The sequence below is a fragment of the Gallinula chloropus genome (genome assembly GCF_964237585.1).
Source record: "Gallinula chloropus genome assembly, chromosome: 24".
NCBI lineage: Eukaryota > Metazoa > Chordata > Aves > Gruiformes > Rallidae > Gallinula > Gallinula chloropus.
Genome location: NC_140109.1, coordinates 5,456,432 through 5,480,854, shown reverse-complemented (window position 1 = coordinate 5,480,854; position 24,423 = coordinate 5,456,432). Strand labels below are relative to the sequence as shown.

Sequence of the window (24,423 nt, the reverse complement as noted above, 5' to 3'; positions counted from 1 at the left end):
AGCCTGGAGAAGAGAAGGCTGTGGGGGGACCTCATTGCAGCCTTCCAGTCCCTGAAGGGAGCAGAGGAACAGGAGGGGAATCAGCTTGTTAAAAGGATAGACAATGGCAGGACAAGGGGGAATGGATTAAAGCTAAAGGAAGGAAGGTTTAAATTAGATATTAGGGATGGGTAACTGAAGATGGCTACTCTCCTCCAGAGAGTAACGACCATGGAGGAGGAGAAAGGTGTGGATGCAGTCCAGTGCCTCCTTACCTCTGGGGTCACATCAAGGACCATGCAAGCCCACTCTCACAATGAGTGGAGCTGTGTAAGTCAGCCTGTTGGGTAGAGCTTATATAAACAACATCTCTCTGAGGGGCTGAAATCGCCTCAGCCTTTCCCCTCCATCACCATCCCCTACATTAGGAGTTCACATCAGCTACTGAATAAAAAGACCAGGGTTTTTTTCTGCATTGTTGAAATCTCTGCACACTTTGCATCTCTCAGACTAGTTCTCTTCACCCCTTCTCTGGATGTCACAAGATCTTCTTTGGGGAAGCTTGGTTCTGTGCCCAGTTCTTTGTAAAGACCAAACCTGTTAGCTGTTTAGTGTTCTGGTGGAATAGTGATCTGAATGGAGCTGCAGGACAAAGCACACCTTTGGGGTTATCACTCAAGAAGTGACTGGTAAGTCAACATGAGCCCCCCAGGGATGCTATTTCTTGCCACTGGCAGAAGCAGGGGACTGATCCTGACTCTTGACACCAACTGGCACCTAACCAGATGGCTCCAGTTATGTCAGGGTACGTTCCCATTAGCTACAGGAACAGCAGCATCCGAGCCTTTATTTTAAATATGCACTTTACAGAGTTTTGCAAACTGTTACTTACCCAGTCTACCTACTCCAGGGACTCTTCTGAAAATCCAGCACATTTCAAACTCCCAAGCAGCTACTTACTTTGCTTTAAATCATCATCTGGAACTGAAACTGGGACATCCAGGCCAGGGAAAAAAAACCCAAACCCCAAAACATTCACAGATGACTGGCAAGGTCTAAACTTTTTCTACTCATGGAGAGCTTATGAAACGTGTCAGAGATGCCATGAAAACAATACACAAAGACAGCCCTTCAGTTTGCAAGGGCAGGCAAACCCACTGGATGAACGTGCTACAGGTCTGCAGGGAAAGCTGTCCCCTTAATACCAGGTATTTTGACAGAAATAACTCACAGTGACCGTGATTCTGGAGGAAAGTGCTAAAATCTATTCATAAAAATCATGAAGGCAAAGCACTTCACTAGATAGCAGAGAGGATTTGGTTTTTTTCTCCTCTTCTTTTAATTTAGCAGTAACAATGTCTACAATACATTGACTCACAAATTAAGTGAAGGTAGGAAACCACATTCTTCATACTGAGAAGGGACATTCTGGCCTTGTACTTTTTAAATACCCTCTCAAGGGGGAAGAGTTGCCAATGTCCAATGAACATCTTTTGAAACAACCAGTGGTGGGAATTTCAACTTTAACAGCGATTATATTTAGTGAGCCTTGTCCATAGAGATCAAGATGCTTTGCAAACGAGTGCAAAGCTCAGAACCTTACTGTACAGCTAAAGGGGGAGGGAAACTGAGGCACAGTGCTATGTAGTGACTCGCCAGGACGTAAATCCCAGCTCTCTGACTCCCAGTCAGTTCCCAACTTGTCAGTCTCCCAGTAAGCACGTGTGGGTATCTACTGTCCAGCAGTTCACGCGTTATACAGGTATCTCTTCTTTCACCTCTCCTGCTGTCCCATTGGCTCCACTCAATCCAGCTGGCTCCCTCTCTTCTTCCTCTTCTTCTTCTTCTTCCTCTTTTGCTCTCTCTGCTTCTCTGCCTCCGCTCAGGAGGGTGGCACTGGAGAGGTGGCTGAGGAGCTGGCCTTCCCGGCGGGACTCGGCCAGCTCTTTGGCACAGCACACAGGAGTGTTGGTCTCGTACGTGCTGTGGAAGCTGTTGTAGTCGACTTCATAAAAATCCTTCTCCAGGGTGAGGACGGGAGTGAAGCGATGTCCCCACAGCACTTCGGTGTCCATGTAGGAGCTGCGAGCCTGGCAAGTCATCCCTGGGTAGAAACAGGAGGATGTTAAATGCAAAGCTTCCTTACATGCTCACCCAACCACTCCTCTCACTTAAAAGCACTTTCATGTTATCTCCATACCTGATTGCTCTGGGACACAGAAAAGGTCTTCGCTTAATGAGCCTCACAAAAGCCTCTATCATGAAAAAGCTGAGGCCTCAAAGGGAAGGGGATGGAATCATCGCTGCATCTTCAGGCTGTTTTCTGAACCTTGAGCTTATGGGTTTTGAAGTTTGGTATCATAAAGCAGCTTCTCTCTGTCCTCACAGCACTCTGCTGAGGTGTCGCCTGCGTGGCTGACACTAAGAGCACTTCTGCTGAACCATACTAGAATGATGTCCAGCCCTGGCAGTGGACCCCAGACCCTGACCCACACATCCCCTCAGCAGCAGGAATCTCTACCCCAGCCCTCCTCAGCTGCAGCACTCTCACTATCCCCTCCTGTGCTTAGGTCCAGACACCAAGATGTATAGCCCAAAGGGGCCACAACTCCAGGTGCTTGATCCAGCAAGCTGGCTTATAAATCCCTCTGGAGGGTTCAATCCGGTTGTACAGGGTTGGCAGAACCAAAACCCACAGCAGCACACGGCCACGCTTGTAAGCACAGTGAATTCCCTGTATTAACAGATTTGGGATTGAATGAACAGTGGGTAATATGAAACTGGGATTTGTCAAGCTGCTTCTCAGCCCCAAGGATCAGAGTTTATTTATTTACTTTGAAAAAGATTAAAGAGAAGCTTTGCAGAGCAGGGATAAGCCTTCAGCATTGGTGTAACAGCAAACAAACTCTCACAGAATCACCTGCTGACTTCTCTCCCAAATATTTGTCTTCTGTTTGTCCTAATTGTGTTAAGATTTTTTGAATTAATTCGGGAAAACCTGACCTCATGAAGTCCTCCCATCATTCTCTTTTGAGGGGTGAGAGGTAGGCCTGCCTGCAATACACTCAAAACATACACTTGATCCAGCTCCTGGCTAACACTTCCAACTCCCAAAGCACCCAAACAGGAACGCAAAGCAATGCATAGGGGCAAAACAGATACTTCAAGGAAGAGCGTGTCATGTATTCTTACCACATGAGCTCTACTAAGTGACTGAAATCTGAGAGTAAACCAAAAACTCCTTTCCTTAAAACCATGAAAAAGTAAAGGAAAAAAGGCACCTTTGTGCAAAGACGAATATTTTGTTCTCATAATTCTCATAATTGCTGCAGTCCATTAAAAGACACCCACACAAACGAGTTGGTTGGACAGCTTTGCTTGTTTCTTATTGCTTTCCTTAGTTTAAAGCTATCAGGCCAGGAGTATATTAGTTGCTTTGGGTTCTTAAAAGGGGAAGAGAGGGATGGTGACACAGGCAACACTGAGAAATTTCCAGTTCTGTATCACAGGCTGAAAAGGCAGGTTTTTTTCTCCCCCCAAGGAGATCTGCAGGAGTATTTACTTCTGGGCAGGAACAACAAGTACGGAGTTAGTCATAGTGTTCCAGTGTGCCTGCTTCCTGGACCGGCAGGAACTGGGAAGTGCAGAGGCTGCTATTAAAAAATACCCTAATGGAAGAAGAAAATTGTCCCAAGTGTTTTTGGTACAGGGTCTTCTCAGGAAACCACCAGCCTTCACTTTGTAAGAGCCAGTGTGGAGGCCACTCTTGCCTATACTGCAATGTGCAGCATCACCTGCCCTGGCCTCATCGGTCCTCAAGGCGAAGACCGGTTCATTTTCACTCCCTTATATCAGCCAGCGAAGAGCAGCTCCATGTGCAGGTGGCTCATGGAGTCCTACTCACTTCAGAGTCCTACTCATTTCAGGGTCCTACCACAGTTTTTCTCAGGAGAGCTGCGTCACTGAAGCTTACCATACTGTTGACCTCCCTAGGCTTTTACTACAGACTGTTCCAAGGGTTGGTAATGCAGGGCTGCAGGGCTAATCCCACGTTCTGATCCTCCTTTGTGCTGGGAGGCCAGGCAACCAGGACCATGGGTGTGCATGGTAAGGAGATAAAGTAAACTAGCCCTTTGGATAAAGGACTGGATGATGTTGGAGGTCTTTTCCAACCTTGATTCTCTCAGAGCGCTCAGGCTCACAGGGTTAGGTCCCATGAATGCTCTGCTTGATTCTTATGGCATTCCAAGTGCAGCACAAACATGCCATGTGGGCCAAGAAGGGGTGTCCCTGCTAAATACGGGGGTCTGCAGCATCCTAAAGGAACTCCTGCCTTATAATCAGTGCCCAAAATAGCTCCTTCCCTGAGGGGAGTACCTGACAGCAAACCCGAGCTCCAGAGACACAATCATAGTTATCTCCTGCTGTAAGTATTCAATTAAGGAAGGAACAATGGAAAGCTTTCAGCAACCAAATATTGCACGCTGCCAGCTTCCTGCAGTAGCTGCTTTCTGTAACCCCAGGGGTACGCAGAGCCAGCACAATAAGACAACTTGTAATTGCTCCATAATCCCATTCAAACATTCCTTTTTAGCACATGTGCAGTGGTGTTTTAATTGCGTGGGGACATACTGCTCTGCAACTCCTACATTACCCAGTAAACAGCAGCATTGTCTCCGCTTCAAATTCCATTAAGTGCCCGCTTTGCAGGCCGCCCTGTGCTCTCCAGCCTGGTTAATTAATGCATCTGTAATGTCCCTAGCTAATTATTGCCTCTGTAACTGTAAAAAGATGACAGAAGAGGTGTGGAAACAATAAAGCTTATTCATATTAAGAGCATATGGATGCATCCGCTTTCCTCTCGCATGCAATGTCTGCGCCGTGCCCTCTGCGCTCCAAGTTTCAGCCCGTGGTGGCGTGGAGTAAATTGTCAGGCTAGCAATTGTTTTGTCACTCCTACAAGGCTGTGAGCTCTCAGCAAACAAAAAAAACAAGAGAAAGAAATCAAATAATCAGCAGGTTGTTCTCCTAAGCCCTGCTTCTTGCAGGACATCCCGGGTGTAGCGGGATCAGTCCGTGCCACGCTCGTGTCCATTAAGAATCACCCTGCCTTCACTGTTCTACTTATGTGCAGTAGCACTGTGGTGTACAACCTTACTACAACAACCTTACTACAGCTGCCCAAAGCATGGATATTTCGGGGAGCACAAGAAATTGAGAGAATTTCTTGCACAAAATAATCGCAGCATTTACGGTCCCTGGATGATTAGGGATAATGTGGGTCCCCTGCTGAAAGAGGCAGGTGTCCAAGTGATGGGGATGCTGAGAAGGTGGAGATACTGAACACCTTCTTTGCTAGAGAAAATATGACTAAGGGGGGACCTTATTAATGTTTATAAATATCTTAAGTATGGGATGCAGGGGGAAATGGCCAGTCCCTTTTCAATGCTCTGTGGGGACAGGACAAGGGGCAATGGCTGCAAGTTGGAGCACAGGGAGTTCCACACCAACATGTGGAAGAACTTCTTCCCAGTGAGGGTGAGGGAGCCCTGGGACAGGCTGCCCAGGGGGTGTGGAGTCTCCTTCTCTGGAGAAATTCCAGCCTCGTCTGGACCCCGAGCTGTGTGACCTGTCCTAGGGACCCTGCTTTGGCAGGGGGTTGGACCCCATGAGCTCTGGAGGTCCTTTCCAGCCCCTACAATTCTGTGGTCCTCTTCTTAAAGCAGATGCAACTGCACATTTTGGATTTAAATGATACAGATATCTGGTATAGAGAAGTGGTATTTTGGTGACTTGGGTGTTTCGTTTACATCAGCTTCATGCCAAAATAATATCCTCATTTTCACCTTGCTCAGTCTTAAGTGGATGTGCTTCAAGACTTCTTTAAAAATAAAGCCACTGAGATTTTTGCTTTTCAGCTTATCGCATTTGCCAGAGAGTGAGACCATTAGAAGCTGAATTTTCTCCTAAACAAGCCAGTTTAAAAATGGCAAGGTCTGTTTAACATAAATTTGTACGATCTGTCAGTTGTGGAAAACGTGATATGTGAAATCTTCAGCTTCTGAGTTTTAGTTACAGCTTTCTGGTCCCTTAATTCAGCAGCTTAGCTTTCAGTTGCAAACAAAACTGGGGGTTTTAATTGAAACCAGGAGAGAAAGCTTTGTACAAACTCACAAGCAGATGCACCAAACTTTCCATAAAGCTGGAATCAGTTCTAGGCTTTTTTAGAAAGCTGGAGACCAGAGGGCTGTCTCCTGGTTTCAAGTTCTGCAATAAACATTTCATAGAATTTTAATGATAATTTAGTTATAGCAGAATCCTAAGAAGTGCCCTTTTTTTGGGGGGGGGGGGAGAGGTGTCTGTCAGCTGGAGTCACTACATCCCTGGATCAATAACAGAGTTTGTGCATGTTCCTGTTTAAAGCAGCCATAGATACCTCCCTAAACAGCTCGTTTCTGGTTTCCAGTAGATGAAAAGAAGCAAAATATATCACTATGTGTATTAAACAGGGTGTTTCATTACATTCCAGGCCAGAGTCACTGAGGAAAGGCTGGTGTGTGAAATAGATGTCGGGGAACTCTACCAATAAGGCACTTTCCTGTCATCAAAATCAGTTGGGATCAAGCAGCTTACATGTTATCAGAGGCAAAGGAATGGTAATGCATGCTGACAAAGAGCAGTTATTTGATGGCTTGCTGGGTAAGGAGCTTGCTTCTTCCTCCAGTGGGCTCAATGGGAGCTGCAGGTTCCAGAACTACTGGTTACGCAACTGGAGCAGGTGGTTCTGGCTCTGCCACGCTGCTGGGAAGAGTGGTGATCGCTCCTGGTGTCCAGGTCTCCTGTGCCCTTTAAGTTATCCATTAAAATCAAACTGGATCCTCACAAGCCAAATCTAAACTGCATTTGCAGCTCTGTGGTTATCCAGAGGTGAACAGGCAGTCTCTCTCCAGCTGTATATTTCCATCAAACCAGTACCTTTGCTGGCAGTTTTATGGGAGAGGGCAAAGGGACCACAAAGTGTGATGTACCAGCCCAAGAAACTGCCACAGGCTTCAGTCTGATCATAGAATCATATAGTCATGGAATAACCTGGGTTGGAAGAGACCCTTTAGATCATCAAGTCCAACCACCGCCTAACCCTGCCTGGTCCACCTCTAGACCATGTCCTTAAGCACTTCATCCACACGCCTTTTAAATCCTTCCAGGGATGGTGACTCCACCATGTCCCTGGGCAGCCTGTTCCAATGCCTGACAACCCTTTCAGTTAAAGAAATTCTTCCTGATATCCAACCTAAATCTACCCTGGTGCAATTTTAAGCCATTTCCTCTTGTCCTATTGCTTGTCACCCAACATCACATCGACAGCGTAGCTGATTCTTTCGGTACTGCTGCACAGCTGAACTTTCTCAGCGGGTGGAGATATCCCAGCCCCTGGGGCTGTCAAGACAACATTTTTCATCAGCCTAAAATTAACTCTCCTCATTTAAATGCCACAGAGCTCAGTGATTATCTGCTGGCAAAATGTCATGTGGCTGCTGTCTGTATGTTTGCCGTATTTGCTAGGCTCTCTCTGCAGTTCAGGCTGCTGCAAGTGATTTCACTTCTCCGACCTTGTTTTCATATACAACTGAATGCAGGGTGAGTTTTCCCCTTGCACTGGATGTGGGGAAGCTGCATAATGCATGCTTGGCTCCTGGAGCTCAGCTCCAGCTACAAGAGTACAGAGAAAGAACTGATGGACTCAGAGGTATAGTGACAGAACAACATAACTTAGGATGGCAAGGAGCAGTTATAAAAATTTTAAGTGATATCACTCCAATTAAGCAATACATGTCTTCAGATTAGCATCAGTATTTGGATAGTTATAAAATTTATTAGTCCCTTAATATTAATTAGACCGTAGAACGCTGTAACTTCCAGAAAGTCAATATTCCTCCAACTTGAAAAGGAATATTAGAAGGTAGGAGCATGGTCCTCTAATTATTTGTGCTTGTCTCTATGACTGGGCTTGATTCACTTTGATTTTTATGCCAGAGGAGAGTAATAGGATTTTAATTTATCTGAATGTTCTCCAGGCATGCAAAAGCTCCTAGGCACTGGAAATGAAAGGAGAAAAAAAAAAAAGGACCAAAAAAAAAGGACTTTTATGATTTAAAGATCTCTAATTCAATTGCCATGTCACTACCAGGTGGAGCTGGAGCACCAAGTGCACACCGTGTAACTTCAGGCCCCTCACAAAGGTATTTCCAGTGTTGGCAGAGACACCCAAGAAGACCAGCCTGCTGACCTCTACCTCAGAGGACAACTCATTCAGCTCACAAAAATGACTGGAGATGGCTCTCCCTCTTCCCTATAATTGTATTAGCAGCTTCTGTAACAGTTCCTCAAGGTCCTTCTTGCAGAGAGCTTATTTAAATGCAAAAGGCAAACCAAAACAAGATGACCCAAACCAGATGATGAATGTACAAAAGCTCCATTCAGTAGTGCCACCATTCCTTTGTTCTCCCATGAAAATGGTGATTAATTTCAGGATATCTTGCGTTGTGACTGCTTCTTTTGGTCCTTATTTCACTATGTCCTCTGTAAAGGTGGGTAAATTGAGGTGCACAAAACTCCTGTCTGCCTACACTCTTGCAGGGACAGGCGTAGGTAAGTTAAATCATTAAACCCTCTTCTATCACACATTAAACCTCCTTGCATCACACTATGCCAGGAATCCACATGCTTATCCTTTCCTAAGTTTATTAAAACTTCATTTAGTGACTGGACTAATCAGGCATCTGTCTCTTGTGGCTCATTTAATGGTGATGGGAAGAAGAGGCAATGAAAACCAGCGAGGAGCAAGGGTAATCCTCTCTCTGCCCAGACAATAGGTACAGAATGAGGTTTGCAGGACAGCTATTAAGTGAGGGTTTGGTTAATTGTCTGTAAATAGCAGTGGGAAGGGTAAAGTTGGAAGAGGCTCTTCAAATTATCTCCCAGAAAGTCTTGTCAGACAAGCAGGCTGCGTCAGTGGGTATGGAGTGATGGCTCACATTAAAACTCAAAAAAAAAGAAGAAATTGAACATCTCCAACGTTCCCTAATTGAATCAGCCAAATTCTTTGTCATGGAAGGGGCCACAAATATGATCAGGGAGCTGGAGCACCTCTCCTATGAAGCCAGGCTGAGAGAGTTGGGCTTGTTCAGCCTGGAGAAGAGAAGGCTGTGGGGTGACTGAATTGCAGCCTACCAGTACTTAAAGGGGACCTGCAGAAATGTGGGAGGGGGGATGCTCACCAAGGAGGGCAGGGAGAGGACAAGGTGCAATGGCTTCAGGCTGAAAGAGGGCAGATTAGATGTTAGAAAGAAATTCTTTACTCTGAGGGTGGTGAGGCCCTGGCACAGGGTGCGCAGAGAGGCTGTGGAAGCCCCATCCCTGGCAGGCTTCAAGACCAGGCTGGATGGAGCCTCGAGCAGCCGGGTCTAGTGAGGGTGTCCCTGCCCATGGCAGTGATTGGGAACTAGATTATCTTTGAAGTCCCTTTCAACCCAAAGCATTCTGTGATTCTGTGGTCATAACTCAGGTGAAGGTGGGGGGGGTCTGAATCTCCTCTGCTCTCCTCAGTTCCAGCAGCTTGGCTTTATCCATAAAGTTCAGTGCACGATTAGGAGGGTAAAAACAAGAGGCTTGGCCAACAACAGCCTAGACCTGGTCTGCTGAAAGGATGGCTCTCATTTTTTATTGCCACTGGGGGAAGCAGAAAGGTAGTGAAAGCAAAAATGGATTCACTTTATAAACTGATTTTCCCACCTTCGCTTTCTCCCCTTTCACTGCAGGTCAAATTTGGGGCCAAGAGTCCCTATTCATTCCCTAAAGTGATCTCAGGGGCCAATTCATCAAGCAGACACAGGGAGTGATGCTGCCACTCCGAAGTGCCCATGAAGCAACACGGCAACTCACACCACTTGTCACCTCTATTGATTTTGGCCTTCACAGTGGTCATTATACTCAGCAATGATCACAACAGATCTGCCCAGAAACTTCCTCTCTCCTATTTTGGTGTTTTTTAATCTCTGGCGGAGCCTCAGTCCCTCAACCAAAACATCAACTGGCAAGATGGGTGTTGGTGGGCTTTCTGCTGTGGCTGGCTCTATGCATGGGGTAGCAGAAGAGCTGTGGGTCCCTGGAGAGCTCCCACTAGAATAATACAATGTTTATTTTCTTTTTGGCCAAGTAACAGCATGCAGGTTTTAGGTTGGCTCCTACCTTTCTTGTGTTTTGCTGTTCTTAAGTGTGGTGGTGTTCAACCTTTGGAAAATTGAAGTCAACTTGAAAAGAAAACCATGGGTTTAAAACACAATCATAGAATCATAGAATCCCAGACTGGTCTGGCTTGGAATGGACCCTGAGGATCACAGAGCTCCAACCCCCCTGCCACAGGCAGGGACACCAACCTCCAGGCTGGGAGCTACACAAGGTTGCCCAGGGCTCCATCCAACCTGGCCTTGAACACCCCCAGGGATGGGGCACCCACCCCCTCTCTGGGCAGCCTGTTCCAGCCCCTCACCACTCTCTCTGTAAAGAACTTCCCCCTAATATCTCATTTAAATCTTCCCTCCTTTGGCTTCACTCCATCCCCCTTGACCTGCCATTGTGTAACCTTTTAAAAAGCTGTTTCTCTGCTCCCTTCAGGGACTGGGAGGCTGCAGTGAGGTCCCCCCACAGCCTTCTCTTCTCCAGGCTGAGCCAGCCCAGCTCCCTCAGCCTCTCTCCGTAGGGGAGCTAGCCCTCTGATCCCCTCCGTGGCTCCTCTGACCCCTCTCCACCAGTCCCACATCTTTCTTGTCCTGGGGCCCCAGCTCTGGACACAGGACTCCAGCTGGGGCCTCCCCAGGGCAGAGCAGAGAGAGACAATCCCCTCCCTGTCCCTGCTGCCACCCCTCTGCTGATAGAGCCCAGGATACTATTTGCCTTTTGAGCTGCAAGAGCCACTGCTGGCTCAATGTTTCACTGGATAAAAAAAAAAAGCACCTTGAAGTGTTTAGGAAATTCGAGTCATCTTGAAAACAAATCCATCCCTTTAAACCACATTTTGTAAAATACCCAGTGTTTCAGCTCTTCAGAATGTCTCCTCCGCTTTTCATTTAAAACTATTTACCATCTTTGCCTTCCAGGGGATCAGAATTAAACTTAAATGTCAGTAGGAAGAGTTACTTGTTTGAAAGGAGACAATACATTACGTTCGTCATACGTGTGTGGTTGGGGAAAGCTATTGGAAATAGCTATAAAGCTGCTCTCCCAAATGCTTCAGTGAAAAATATCCATGCTTTTTAGCCAAGGCATTATGTTTAAATTTCTTTGGTCATTTCTGCATTGATAATGGCTGTTTCAACCTGCTTTCAAAACACATTGGGTGCTGCCTTCAGTTTTGGGCTCCTCGCTACAAGAAAAGACATTGAGGTGCTGGAGTGTGTCCAGAGAAGGGCAAGGAGGCTGGTGAGGGAACTGTAAGACAAATGTTATGAGGAGAATCTGAGGGAATTGGAGTTTTTTTAGGCTGGAGTGGAGGAGGCTGCAGGGAGACCTAATCCCTCTCTGCCACTACCTGAAGGGAGGTTGTGGGAGCTGACCTCTTCTCCCCAGTGACAAGCAATAGGACAAGACATATGGCCATAAGCTGCACTGGGATAGGTTTAGAGTGGATGTTAGGAAAAACTTCTTCACAGAGGGGATTGTTAGGCCTTGGAATGGGTTTCCCAGGGAGGTGGTAGAGTCTCCATCCCTGGAGGGATTTAAAAGTGGTGGTTTTGGGAGGGTTAAAAGTGACAGTTGGACTTGATGATCTGAAAGGTCCCTTCCAACCAAGACGATTCCACAGTTCAATACAGCTATCTTTTCCAGCCAGCACAGGAGGCATTCACAGCATGATGTGCTGTTGTCTGCAAAGATGGAATCATTTCCCATTCAGTTTTGCTCCTGATGACAACTGCAGAGCCGAGCTACCTCTGAGACAGCACGTGCAGGACTCGCTGGCCTCTCGTGTGCCGTAAGCAGAGCTGTGAATGCTGGCCCATTGCACCTCTCAACACTGTGATGGTGCCTCCTAATTTCTCATAGGGGTTACTAAGGGAACAAACGGCCTGTTCCATTTTCATGCTGCCCTGAACCTGACCAGGCTGTAACAGTGTCATGATTCAACAGAAGTCACACTGTAAGTGATACTGCTCCCAAAAGCAGGTGCAGCTTGAACCATAGAATAGGATTGAAAGAACCCAAAGACTTTGCTCAGAGCAAAGTTTAAGGTATGGAGGGAGGCATTAACATCCCCCCCCCCCAAAAGTGCTTTATCAGCATTAGGATGTGTGAGGCCAAAGCAGGAAAGCACACTGTGCTTCTGCAAACCACTCTCACTGTGGCAAAATATCACCACCACCCCCTTTGCCCCCCAATGCCATATGTCATTCAGAGAAGCATCCCAGCACCTGAATCAGATAACCACAGCATCTGAGGTCCACTCTGCTCTAAGTTCAATGCAAACTGCCTCTTCTAGCTCCAATTTTGGAATTTCTCAGCCTGTCTTCTGAGGCCAGAATAATTCATTTCCACAGATGCATGCTCCTTAATATCATTACACACTGGCCTGTGCAATCCCTCTGGGAGAGGAGCCCATTTGTAAAGCAATATTATTCCTATGCCATGCTTTTAATTTCGAGGTTGTTATTGATAATGACTTCCTCTCACACGTATCTAGCAGAGGCTGGGCTCTCACACCAGGAATGCAGTAGCTGTTCAAACAGAGTATGATGGTGTCACTGCGTGATGAAGAAAGAGGCTTTGGGCAAACAGGGAGCAGCATTCCATGGTCAGATTAAGAGGTTCAAGTATCTAGTAAATGTTTAGGCTACAACATAAGCTTCTGCTACAAATCTTTGCCTTTGACAGGCTTTTCCACCCACCCTTTCCTTTGCCACATCTCTACAATACTCTGCTGGGAAAGAGTAGTTGCCTTATAATGCTGAGCACATTCTATTTGTATGATACAGTACTCCAACCCAGGTACAGTGCAACCTCTACATAACCTCCCACTAGCTCTGTCTGGAAAACTCAGCTGTTGCTATCCACCTAATGACCAAAGGGAGACACTGGGAAACTGAATTAGCTCTCTAGAGAGCTGTCTTTAAGAGTGAAGGTCTGGGATGCAGGACTCTGAGAGACTATTTATTCTTACATCCAGCTCCTAACAAGGACAAATCTCAAGAAGGGGACAATATTAATAGTGAGCAAGGGACTCTGTGAGACAGGTTGCCCATAGCACTGAGTACTGATACCAAGATGAAAACCCTCAGAGGCATTTAAGAGAGAATCATAGAATCATAGAAGGCTCCGGGTTGGAAGGGACCCCAAGGATCACAGAGCTCCAACCCCTTTACCACAGGCAGGGACACCAACCTCCAGGCCTGGAGCTACACAAGGCTGCCCAGGACCACATCCAACCTGGCCTTGAATACCCCCAGGTGTTCACAGTACTCCAGGTGGAACCTCATGAGGCCAGAGTAGCTTTTTTGCATCTCTGACCCTTCCTGTGTTTCCACATCTCTAGACAGCAATTCTCTCCTCCATGCTGCCTGTAGCCCAGTTCCCCCAAAGGGTCTGACACAACCAGGCATGCTGCCAACTCCAGATGCTGAAAGCCTGCCTGAAGGAAGCATCAACATCTCAGGGTGCTTAAACAGACAGAGCCTGCCAGCTCCTCCTCAAACCCTGGAATAAAGGAATTAGCTGCAAGTGGTAAAATGACTCCAGAGAGCCATGCCTTGTAGGTGAGACTCCAGAGTAAAGGCATCTACCTCACTAGCTGCACCCTGTGGAGATACACTGCATCCCACTGCCTGGACACCTTTGGGGCCATCTGCTTGCTCAGACTGAGAGGTACACCACCACTTTGGAAAGCTGAGGCAAACAACTGCTCCAGATTTATTCCAGACAGACGGAGGTTTCTTTCACCGACTGCCACAAATACACCCCGAGGAGGAAACAGGGAGTCAGCTGAGCCTATCTCCTAATCTACCCATTACACAGCGTTGTTTTATGCTGGCAAACAGCTGCTGGGTTGCAAAAGTCACGAAAGTGGTTTCTGTATTTTTCCCCTTTGAGCTCCATGATGTATGTCCTGCATCACGTGCAAGTCATTCAGCCCCAGCACATGCTGGTTTATGGGATACAGTAATACTCGAGCACTTCTTTGATAGCCTCCATTAAAAAGCAGCACCACAGCAATACCTAAAATAGCACAGTTACAGCCAATTTTTAATACAGAAGAGAAATGGAAAAAGATTTGCACCACGAATTTTGATCACAGCAAACAGGACCACAAGAGACCTCATGATTTCTTTTAGCCCATTCCTTTTTTTCCTCTGGATAGTGATTATGAATAACTTCTCAACTAACCCCTTTGCCTGAATCCCTGACTTAAGAGTGTGAAACCTTACATGAGCTCAAGGACCTAGCTGCCTTAAACCACAATATCCCACTTGAGTTGGGCACTAGAGAAGGACAAATCCTAACATGTTCTCAGTCCAGGTGACGCTGACAGCAAAATCTTCATGCCATACTCCATTTTTCCCCTCCCTTCTACCATTGGACTTGATGATCTTAAAGGTCTCCTTTCCAGCTGAAATGATTCTACAGTCCTTTGAAAATTGTGACTGATTTTTGAAGAGTCCTTACCTGTTGCTTCCACCATTCCTTCCAGGATGACCACAATTTCAAACTCTTCCTTCTCCAGTTGGGTGCGGGACATCTCCCAGAAGGGGCTTTTCTCATTGATTTCGTGCGAGATGATAAGAGGTGACACCAGGAACAATCTGTCGTCTCCAGTGTCAAATCCCACGTTGATGTCTGTTTGGTTCAAGGGAATGAACTCTCCTTCTTTGGTCTGTTTGGACTTAATCAGTTTGGCTCTAATGGAAGCCTCAACAATGTGGGAATTGCGAAGGTCCCCAACCCGGAACATGAGACAGAGCTTCTCATCCCTCATGGAAATCACTGCGTTGTTAGAAAACATGAGGGTTTCAGCCCTCTTCTTTGGTTGGCTGATCTTGACAAACATGCACCCCACCATGAATGCGTTGACAATGGAGCCCAGAATAGCCTGGATCAGGAGCAGTACGATGCCCTCTGGGCACTTCTCCGTTATGACCCTGTAGCCATACCCGATGGTTGTTTCAGTCTCGATAGAAAACAGAAACGCAGAAACAAATCCACTGAGATTTTCAACACAGGGGATCCAGTTCTCATCTTCAAGATGGTCCAGGTCTCCTCGGATATAGGCAATGAGCCACCATATGAACCCAAAAAACAACCAAGTGATGGTATAGACCATGGTGAAGACAAGGAGATTAAACCGCCACTTGAGGTCCACCAGCGTAGTGAAGAGGTCACTAAGGTACCGATAGGTTTCTTGGACGTTTCCATGGTGCACATTGCACTTGCCACTTTTCTCCATGTAACGCTGACGTGGCTTCTTACCTTCTGCTGAGATGAGGCGGGTTCGATCCGTGGCAATGGGGACATCATCCCGAGCCTGCTTGGGAATTTTCTTTGGCTCTCTGGATGCGACTCCGATGTCCATGTCCGGGTTCATGAAGATCCTAGAATCTCCGGCCATGGCTGGGCTGCAAGAGGACAAAGAAATGAAGTTTCTCAGAAGGCAAAGAGCAGAGACAAAGCCACTTCATTTTACTGAGCCATTCAGATAGACCAGGACAACAAACACTGCAAATATTAATGCTACACTGACAAACTTTGCTCCATGCAGGTGGCTTCTACATCAGGCAAGCTTCTCCTAGTCTTTCCTCCTAGTGTTGTTTTGGGAAACACTTTGAAAGGCTTCAGGCACTTCTCTCACAGCAGCCTAAACAAATAAATCTAATGCTGCACTGAGCTGGATGTTAAATACCGACTCATAATACACAGTCTCTTCAAGCATGAACCAGCTGCCCATCACTTTGCTTAATGCACTACAGGAACCTCAGAAAACATGGTGATGAGCACGGTCTGGGAGTCATGAAATGGGTAAACCTTGCTCATTGGGGGTGTGTGTGTGGGGGGGGGGGGTTGGGGATTTTTTTTTGGTCCTTGGATTTTTTTTTTTACACCCAAAATCCCAACTAGAAGCAAAAATAAAGCAGCATATATTTGAAGAGGGACTGAAGCTTTTTGATGCCTCAGGTTATGGGTGCACACCAAGAGAAACCTGAAAAGTTAGTAGAAAATGCTGAGCACCACTGTCTACCTATCTCACAAAAGTCTAAATTATGCATGAAGGTTTCCTTTACAGTCAGCAGAGGAAAGCACCTCCAGGGATCAATCAGATTTCAGATATGCTGAATCACCCCTGGAAGTACCCTTCCCCTCCACAAATTACTCTGGGAGCCTGAGCTCCAAACGTGAACTGGGCTTTTAATCCGGAATTACGTGTCTGAAAGGGTGATGAATCCAGGCCCACTGTTAATGAGATATATCAGAGCTCACCCCTTTACTGCATGACATGCAAATGCCAGACAGCTATTCAAAAGCCCACAGTCGACAGGCAAAGTTATGCTTAACAAGACACAAATAAATAACACAAACCACTGGCTGCAATGGGTTTTGTGGTTTATAACGTAACATCCTGTTTACTGAGATGATTAGACAGCCCTTTAAAAAAAAAACCAACCCAACAAACCAAACCCCACAGGTGCTCTATTGAAAAATGAGAGTCTTGACTCTGAATGCAAGGCACAGAGGACATCTCTGTGGAAGAGTACCTAAGAAGCCTTAGGGATATCAAAGATAGAGTAGCAATATTCTCCATGGCGTTCGTTCTCTGCATTGTCCTCTGCAAATCCTATTAAAACCTAACTAAATCTATTACTGCTCCCTCTATCTTTAATCTTCTTACGCGTCTGTGAATGAGAAAAGGTGTAGAGATACAATTAAGAGTATCTTGGGAAAGACAATTTGAAGATTGAGCGAAGTAGCTTCATCTTTTCGGTATTAAAAAGCACGAAGGGTGGTGGGCGGGAAGGAAGCAGAGGCAGGATGAATAAATGAAGCAACAAATTTCCACTTCCATTCTGCTGTAGCCAAGTCTGGTTAACAGCAAAGAATTACTCTTAGCCCTTGTATAAGTCACCATCAATCATTACTCCAACGAAGCAGCCAGAGCCTGTTGCTGGAACCATACCCGCTGGCTCTGTTCACTCGGGAGCGCAGCCATCTGTCCATGCCACAGTCCCAAAGCTTCTTTGTGCTGGCAAAATTGCCTCACTTGAAGGGTTTGGGTCAGGGCTGAGGCAGTGCAGGCACAGGAAGGGGTGAAAAATAGGGATTAATGATGCTGGGATGGGAAGTTAGGAGGAATCAGGTCTGCTAGCCCCACTGCATATGATCCTGGGTGTGGGAGAGATAACCCCAGCACTGGGCTGTTCCCTTCCTCAAAAAGCAGAATCACCAGGTTGGAAAAGGCCTTTGAGATCATAGAGTCCAACTGTATCTGTCCTCTACTAAACCAGATCCCTGAGCACCTCATCTACCTGTCTTTTACATACACCCAGGGTCAGGGACTCAGCCCCCTCCCTGGGCAGCCTGTTCCAGTGCCCAATAACCCCTTTGGTGAAGAAAGACATTTTCCCTAATGTCTGCTCTGACCCTGCACTGGCACAGCTTGAGCCCACCCCCCTCATCCCATCACCTGTCACTTGGGTGAAGAGACCAAACCCCACCTCTCTGCACCCTCCTGGCAGGGCAGGGGAGGTGGGGAGAAGGTCTCCCCTCAGCCTCCTCTTCTCCAGGCTCAACACCCCCAGCTCCCTCAGCCGCTCCTCAGAGGATTTGCCCTCCAGCCCCTTCCCCAGCCTGGTTGCCCTTCTCTGGTCTCACTCCAGGACTTCAATGTCTTTCTTGTAGTGAGGGGCCCAAACCTGAACCCAGCACTTGAGGTGCAGCCTCACCAATGCCAAAGGGGCACAATCCCTGCCCTGGACCTACTAGCCATACTGTCTCTGATACAAGCCAAGATGTCATTGGCCTTCTTGGCTACCTGGGCACATGGCTGGCTTATATTTCATCTGCAAGAGCAGAATATAAGTCCCTACCTTTATTTCTTTCACTTCTCAAGGGAGGAGTCCTGAGAGCTGCCTCATAGTATATCTGGATATATCTTCAGCCATTTTCTACTACTTGTTGCAAACTCAAGTCTCCTGGGCCATTGGTCTGGCTCTCTGCTGTCTTACAGTGTGTGACTATGTACATGTGTGCAAAGTGCCTGCTAGATTAGGTCAAATTAAGACCTATCTATAATTAGACCTAGGTATAGATCAAATTATAAGGGTACATGTTGACTCTCACTTCACAGCACTTGAAAGCATGTGCCAAGTGCAAGTCAGAACAACCACACACATGGTTTTTTTCCCCTCTTTAACAGGGAAAGTCACATCCTACCCCCTGATTTAAAGAGAATTAGGCACAGAGAAGAACCTCTCTGCCTTCTTCTTATGGATATTACTTCTGACCTTTGTTTGCAACGTTTGCTTGAGCTAAAATTACTCCATTTGGACTAAAAGGCTTTGGAGCAACCTGCATGTAGAAATGTCCTCACAGGCAAGTGTTGCCTGCTTTCAATTTAAAAGGAATCGTTTTAAAGGCAATGCTGTTGTGAAACTTACATTTCCAGCTGAGTTTCACTTATGCCAATGCTACTTAAGAGAGAGCAATCGATTTCAAGACATTAATCAGTAGTGCAGGGTTTCATATTTTAGGTTCACACCAAAGAGACCAGCAGTAGGGTCTCAGAACATATTAAAAAGAACAAAACAGCATAAAAAAACCCCAATGGAAAAGCCTGAATCCCTAGAAATATCAGTCTGGTGAAGCAGGCTAGAGGGACTGCCCATTGATGACAGTGCAGGGAAACCTGCTTTAACTAAAACACTCAGGGGACCAGCAGCATCACTTCTCTAATGCAGCTGATCTTTAACAATAGGTCAAGTGAAATCTTTCTGGAAACCTTCAGGAACGCCTTAGGGGGGGTCCATTAAAGCAGCAAAACTCCTGCTGTCTGTGAACTTTACTGACAGCTTCCGTGGTGTTACAGTTCCTCCTTAATACTTTTAAGCTTAAGCTCTCCCATTGTAGTATAAGCAGAACCTCAGCACATGGTTCTTGAAAAGAATTAAGCAGGTGGATCTTTGCATGAGGCTCTTTAAAAGAAGGAATAACTGGTTAGCAGTTTTGAGCACAGGTCTGGATGCCTGAAGACTAGCCAGCTCTGTTCCAAGTGATGGCTCTCTAGTTCTGAGCAAATGGCTGCTCCTCTGTCCCAACCCCCCGTCCCCACCTTAATTCCTCAACCATAAAACTTCTGGTATGGGTCTGACTGCTCTGTGAGATACCAGGTGCAAGAACCCTGTAGGAAATTTCCTATCACCCCCTTAGTAGTTTAGCTGCTCTGGGAAACTTTAGCACAAAGGACAAGATGCTATAAAAGGAGCACTCCACCTTTGTAAGGATTTGGTTTAACTCCTTCAGCATATAATATACTGCCACTGCTATCAGGCACGTGCATCTCTGCCAGATAATGGTAATTAAGTGCAAGCATCTCACAGAGATTTAGACTCCAGTTTGTAAATCACTGTTCCCTCCAGCAAAGAGATCTGCGAGATGAAACTGCCTCTTATAGCCACATGCACCCTCCTGCTCCATTGGCATTTACCATCTTTGGTTAACCCAGGCTGGGATAATAAAAATGTCACTTCTCTACAAAGCTGCTTGCCTTTTGGACAGGCTACTGCAAAAGGAGCTGTGAGTCAGTGTACTGTCAGCCTTGCAAAGAGGCTTTTTATCAGACTTGCTCTTGCTCAGCTTTTGCCCAGGCGACAGACTCAGGGCAGGCAGTGACATTTAGGGCTCTTAGATTTGCTGAAGAGGAGTCAAGCTGGGGTTAGCTAAGTATCTTCAGGAGGCATTGTTTTGCAGAGCTGTCTACAAGCCCTGCCTGATAGAGCTGATGTACCTCCTGATAGCTCCAAGTCTTCAAGAGAGAAACTTGCTGAAGACATCGCAGAAGGTAAAACCAGAACAGGCTGCAAGAAACACTGTCCCTTCCTTCCCATGGCGACTTTTTTCAATTTAAATAACTCCTGATCTTGCTTAAGTACGTGCAGGTTTCAATGGGGATGGGGTTTGCTTCTGGAGAGGTCTAAACTGGCGGGCAGGAGTTTGAAAACATTAACTTGTCATCAAGTTTGCCTAAAACCCCACTTATTTTTGTTTGTTTTAAACTCGATGCCCATGTTTCTTCACAGTATGAGAATAAATGAGCGACTGTTCTTTAGTAAACCTGCCCCCCCCCTCCCCAAAATAGAACAAACTAAAGTAGTAGCAAGGTAAAGCATTGGTGGCTGAAGCACTGAGTGCTAGTGGAAAGATGGAGGAAGGAGAAGCATTAGGAAAAGATGGCCTTTGGCAATCTGGAGCTAGATGGCTATTAGACAGGCTTTGATTTCCCTGAGAAAAGCATCTTTCCCACCATCCTTTCACTTACTGCCAAAGAGCAGTCAACAATGCCCACACAAGAGTACCTTTGGAGGCAAGTGCATGCAGGGGAGAAGAAGAAAGGTGGGTAGATGTTGTGCAGATCGTGTCATGTTGTGACTTGTGAGTAGGGATCGTGGTGGCTGCCTCCTCGGACAGCGTGTGGAGCTGCATGGGTGGAGGGAAGGAGGCAAGAGAGTTGCAGGAGTGTTCCGCTCTTCAAAACCAGGGCAAACCATTTTAAAGCAGCTGCCCAAGGAAGGAGACCTGGGGCATTTCACTTAATAAACACGTGGCTCAAAAGCTCCCTCATCCACACCGTTGCTTCCCCAAGTGGAACCTCACTCAGCACTGCAGTAGGAAGATGTCTCTAAGTGGCAGCTCTGCTTTTTCCAGGATGCTGACAGGCATGATTTTACAAGGGAGTTCCTCTGAGCCTAGAGGAGACACCCACCCACCAGAACACAATCTGGGTGACTGATGATTACTTAGGCAGCTCCTAAGGAAGCGGGATGACTTGGTGCTTGGGCTGACGACAGCGCCTGCCTGCTTAGAGTTTGTTAGGCTCAGAAATACTGAAACAGAAGATGTTCAGTCTTTCAAAAGATGATACCTTGTAAAAAACTCTCCCTGGGTAGGAAGATAATGATACAAAGAAGCACAGAACTTATGGATGTTTGTGTTCCCCTGTTATCCCAGCCTATCCTTCTCCCCAGCAGTGCTGGACGGTCACAGTTCTAACATCCCTGAGCCACTGCATTGTCAGATGTGAGGTAGGGATGTGGTCCCCCATTCCCAGGTTCATGTGTCATGGTGTTCAACACTATTATCAGGCACTTTGCAATTTGAGGTATTTATTAAGATCTGTGGAACTGGTGCTTCCTCTGTTTCCCCTATCTCAGGATGGGGAAGTGAGTCACAGAGGCACTTGCTTCTTCCACACTCACCCTGGGAGTCTGTGGCACGGCAGGGAATTCATCACAGAGTTTCTGAAATAACCAAACGAGTGTCTGTAATCACTGTGCCACTGTTCTTACCTTCCACCAGTCCCTATCCATTTCAGCTGTGTCCATAGGTTATTCTGAAAGCATACAGCATGAATAACCCAGCCAGGCTATTTCTAACACCAAGAAATAATGCTGCTGTTCTAACTAGGTACAGGTTTCAAACAGATTTGTTCCTCCCAACTGTGGATTAAACTAGAAAACAATCCCACACCTAACACAAGTTTGCAGTTGCATTAAATATATTGACCTCAGAAACTAAACTGTAATGTGAATAGAGACTTGGGGTGGTTTAGTTTTTGATTGGGGTTTAGTTGAGGGGTTTTTTTGGGGTGGGTGGGGAGGTTTTTGGGGTTTTTTGTTGCTGTTGGGTTGGTTTGTTTCATTTTTTTTCCAGGAAAAGAAAAAGGATAAAAATTAGAAAATGCCATAGCATAATGACCCCAGTGTGCAGGCTGTGACAACTTGTTATAGAGCAAGGACTGAGGGGTATCTATCACCTGAGACACCACAGTCCAAATCCATAGGGTGGGTGGGAGGATACAATCCACGTAATTTTCAGTCAACTGCCTTATACTTCATTGAATTAAAGAAGCTGAGCAGGAGAAGTCTGTGTGCAAAGGATGCAGTCACAGAATTATGCTCTTAGGTGTTTTTTCTTCATTTTGAACAATCAAAATGGTATTTTCTTTGCCAGCAAAGAAAAGCCTGAAAAGAAACCAGTTTGATCCTTGCAGCGCCAAGGAAGTGACTCTGCCCTGAGGCACTCTGCAGCCTCTCTGTCTCTGTCCTTTTACCCCAGACTCTATTTTTAGGGGGACTTTATGGCGTCATTTGAAAACCTGACTGTTACCTTTCAACCAACACCAGGGAACAAAGGAAGAGAGGTACTTTTGTTCGGAGAAGATACTCTTGTTTCTCCTGCTACTGGGTTTTAACACACAGCACACAATGAAGAAAATTCCTGCCCTGAGAGCACCAGGTTCCTGTTCTCCATTGTTTGGATATCTCACCATTATAGCAACTGGGAATCACTATGCAGACCCACAGCCAGCTTACAAAAATAAAGGAAGACTATTTGAAGGATGTCAGTACCACTTCACACTTCTCCAGTAACTTGCATCCAACCAGTTCAAAGCTCAACTGACCAAACACAGGCTCACCCAGAAAGGTTCCAAGTGTTACTGTACCCACTGTGCAGACAAGAGAAGATGAGTCAGGGGAGAGGCAAAGTGATTTACCTAATCCCAAACTGCCAGTTAGGTGCCAGTGCTCACCCCAAATGTCCAAGTGGCTCTCCCTGACCTCAAACTGAATAGGAAGTGGGTGACTTCTACAAAAGAGCCCAGAGATTTGGGTCAGAACGTGGCTCCAAAAGCCTGTTTGCCTTTTTCTGGGTCTGTAAATAATCAGGATAGAACTTTCCAGACACGGAGAATTTTCTCTCCTGGGAACCAGAAATGATCCTTATCCTGCATCTCCCACTGAGTAGAAACAGTGGGGTAAAGAACTGAACCCCAGAAGTGAAGTAACTCCCCCGATCCAGACACACTTCCCACATCCTATAGAAGATGCTGTTTCCTTGGACTGGTCAGAGAACTTGTGGGAGACACCAGTTCTGTTTCCTTCTGAGCTACTCCCCTGTAAATCTAAGGTAGTTATACCAACTTCAAAGGGTGCAGGAGGACTAGGAAATCCCAGAAAGTCAGAGGGTGAGTTTTTTGGGACAGGGACAGTACCTGCCAATTCTCTATTGGTTCCTGAAACTCTCAGGTCAAACCCAACTGAGACACAGGCTGTATAAAAGTTGGCACATCACTCCCCACTAGCATGTGCTAACACAAGGAGGGGGGCTTGGGGTGCCTGTTTTGACTGATGCAGTGGGACAGTGGTAAAAATAAATGAGTCACACTTCGACTTCCCCCAAAAAATAAACACCCCGAGGGATTCCCGGTGCATTAAAGTACTTGTCCCCCTCCGAGGGCTGAACACGGAGACTATAACCCTGCAAGGGCTCCTTAAACCCCAAACTGACTAGTGAATAACCTAATCATAAAGGAATTTAATCGCTGTCTCTAGGTGAGGATTGCGGAGTCACTCCACGCATTTTAGGGCTGCTCACTGCTCAGTCCCCCCCTGCCCAGTGTATCCCAGTGATCTCCACTAACCTGGGATCGGAGTTCAGCGTTTTTGAGGTCTTCCCCTCCGTTAACACCTTTACTCGATCCGACGGCGCTTTTACCCTGGGTCAACATCTAATCCCCGGCTTCGCAGAGAGTTCCCTCCCTAGGGTGAGAGAGCAGCTCCCTCCCTAGGGTTAGACAGCAGCACATCTCTAGCTGCCACCCTGGCAGGTTTGGGGATAGAAACCTGGTGTTACTCTGACCTCACCCCCCTTTCAACCGCTTGTCCTCCTGCCTTCTGGGCTCCCGGAGATGCGACTAGAGAAAGGAAAGCAGCGAAGCGGGAGAAGCGATTAAAAACCATCAGGTAACTTACTTGCTAAGAGCGGCTGTGCATCAGGCTTGTGCCTCGGCACTTCGGGGACGCCGGACGGGGCGGAGAGGTAGGTAAGGCAGCTGCTGGGGGAGCATCCGATCCATGCCATCACCAGGGAGCTGGGCTCGCCTCCTGACGCCCGGGCTGTCGTCTCCTTCCTTCTCCCCTCCGCCTGTTGTTAGAAAACATTTACGTGGCACCGAGGATTGCAGCGCACACGCCCCTGTCCCTAGGTGTATCCCCGAGCTCAGAGGATGCTCCAAGCCCTCACCCCTCCGCTGCTGGCCCGTCAAACGCTCGCTTCCCCTCTTCCCTGCTCTCTCTCCCCTACGGCTGGATTCTTGGCGGTGGCAAGCTCTTTTTAAAGGGCCGGGGCAGAGGGGAG

At 46.8% G+C, this 24,423-nt stretch overlaps 1 protein-coding gene across 1 annotated transcript; it reads right to left on the bottom strand.

Annotated features, from left to right (window-relative positions):
• Positions 1–1,733: 1,733 nt before the first annotated feature.
• Positions 1,734–24,078, bottom strand: KCNJ5 (potassium inwardly rectifying channel subfamily J member 5; the record flags this gene model as incomplete). The annotated part of the gene is made up of 3 exons (XM_084275079.1): positions 24,039–24,078; positions 14,689–15,635; positions 1,734–2,083 (listed from the first exon to the last, which is right to left on the bottom strand). The coding sequence occupies exons 2-3, from the start codon at positions 15,626–15,628 to the stop codon at positions 1,734–1,736; spliced, it is 1,290 nt and encodes a 429-aa protein (XP_084131205.1). The 5' UTR covers positions 15,629–15,635; positions 24,039–24,078.
• Positions 24,079–24,423: the final 345 nt, after the last annotated feature.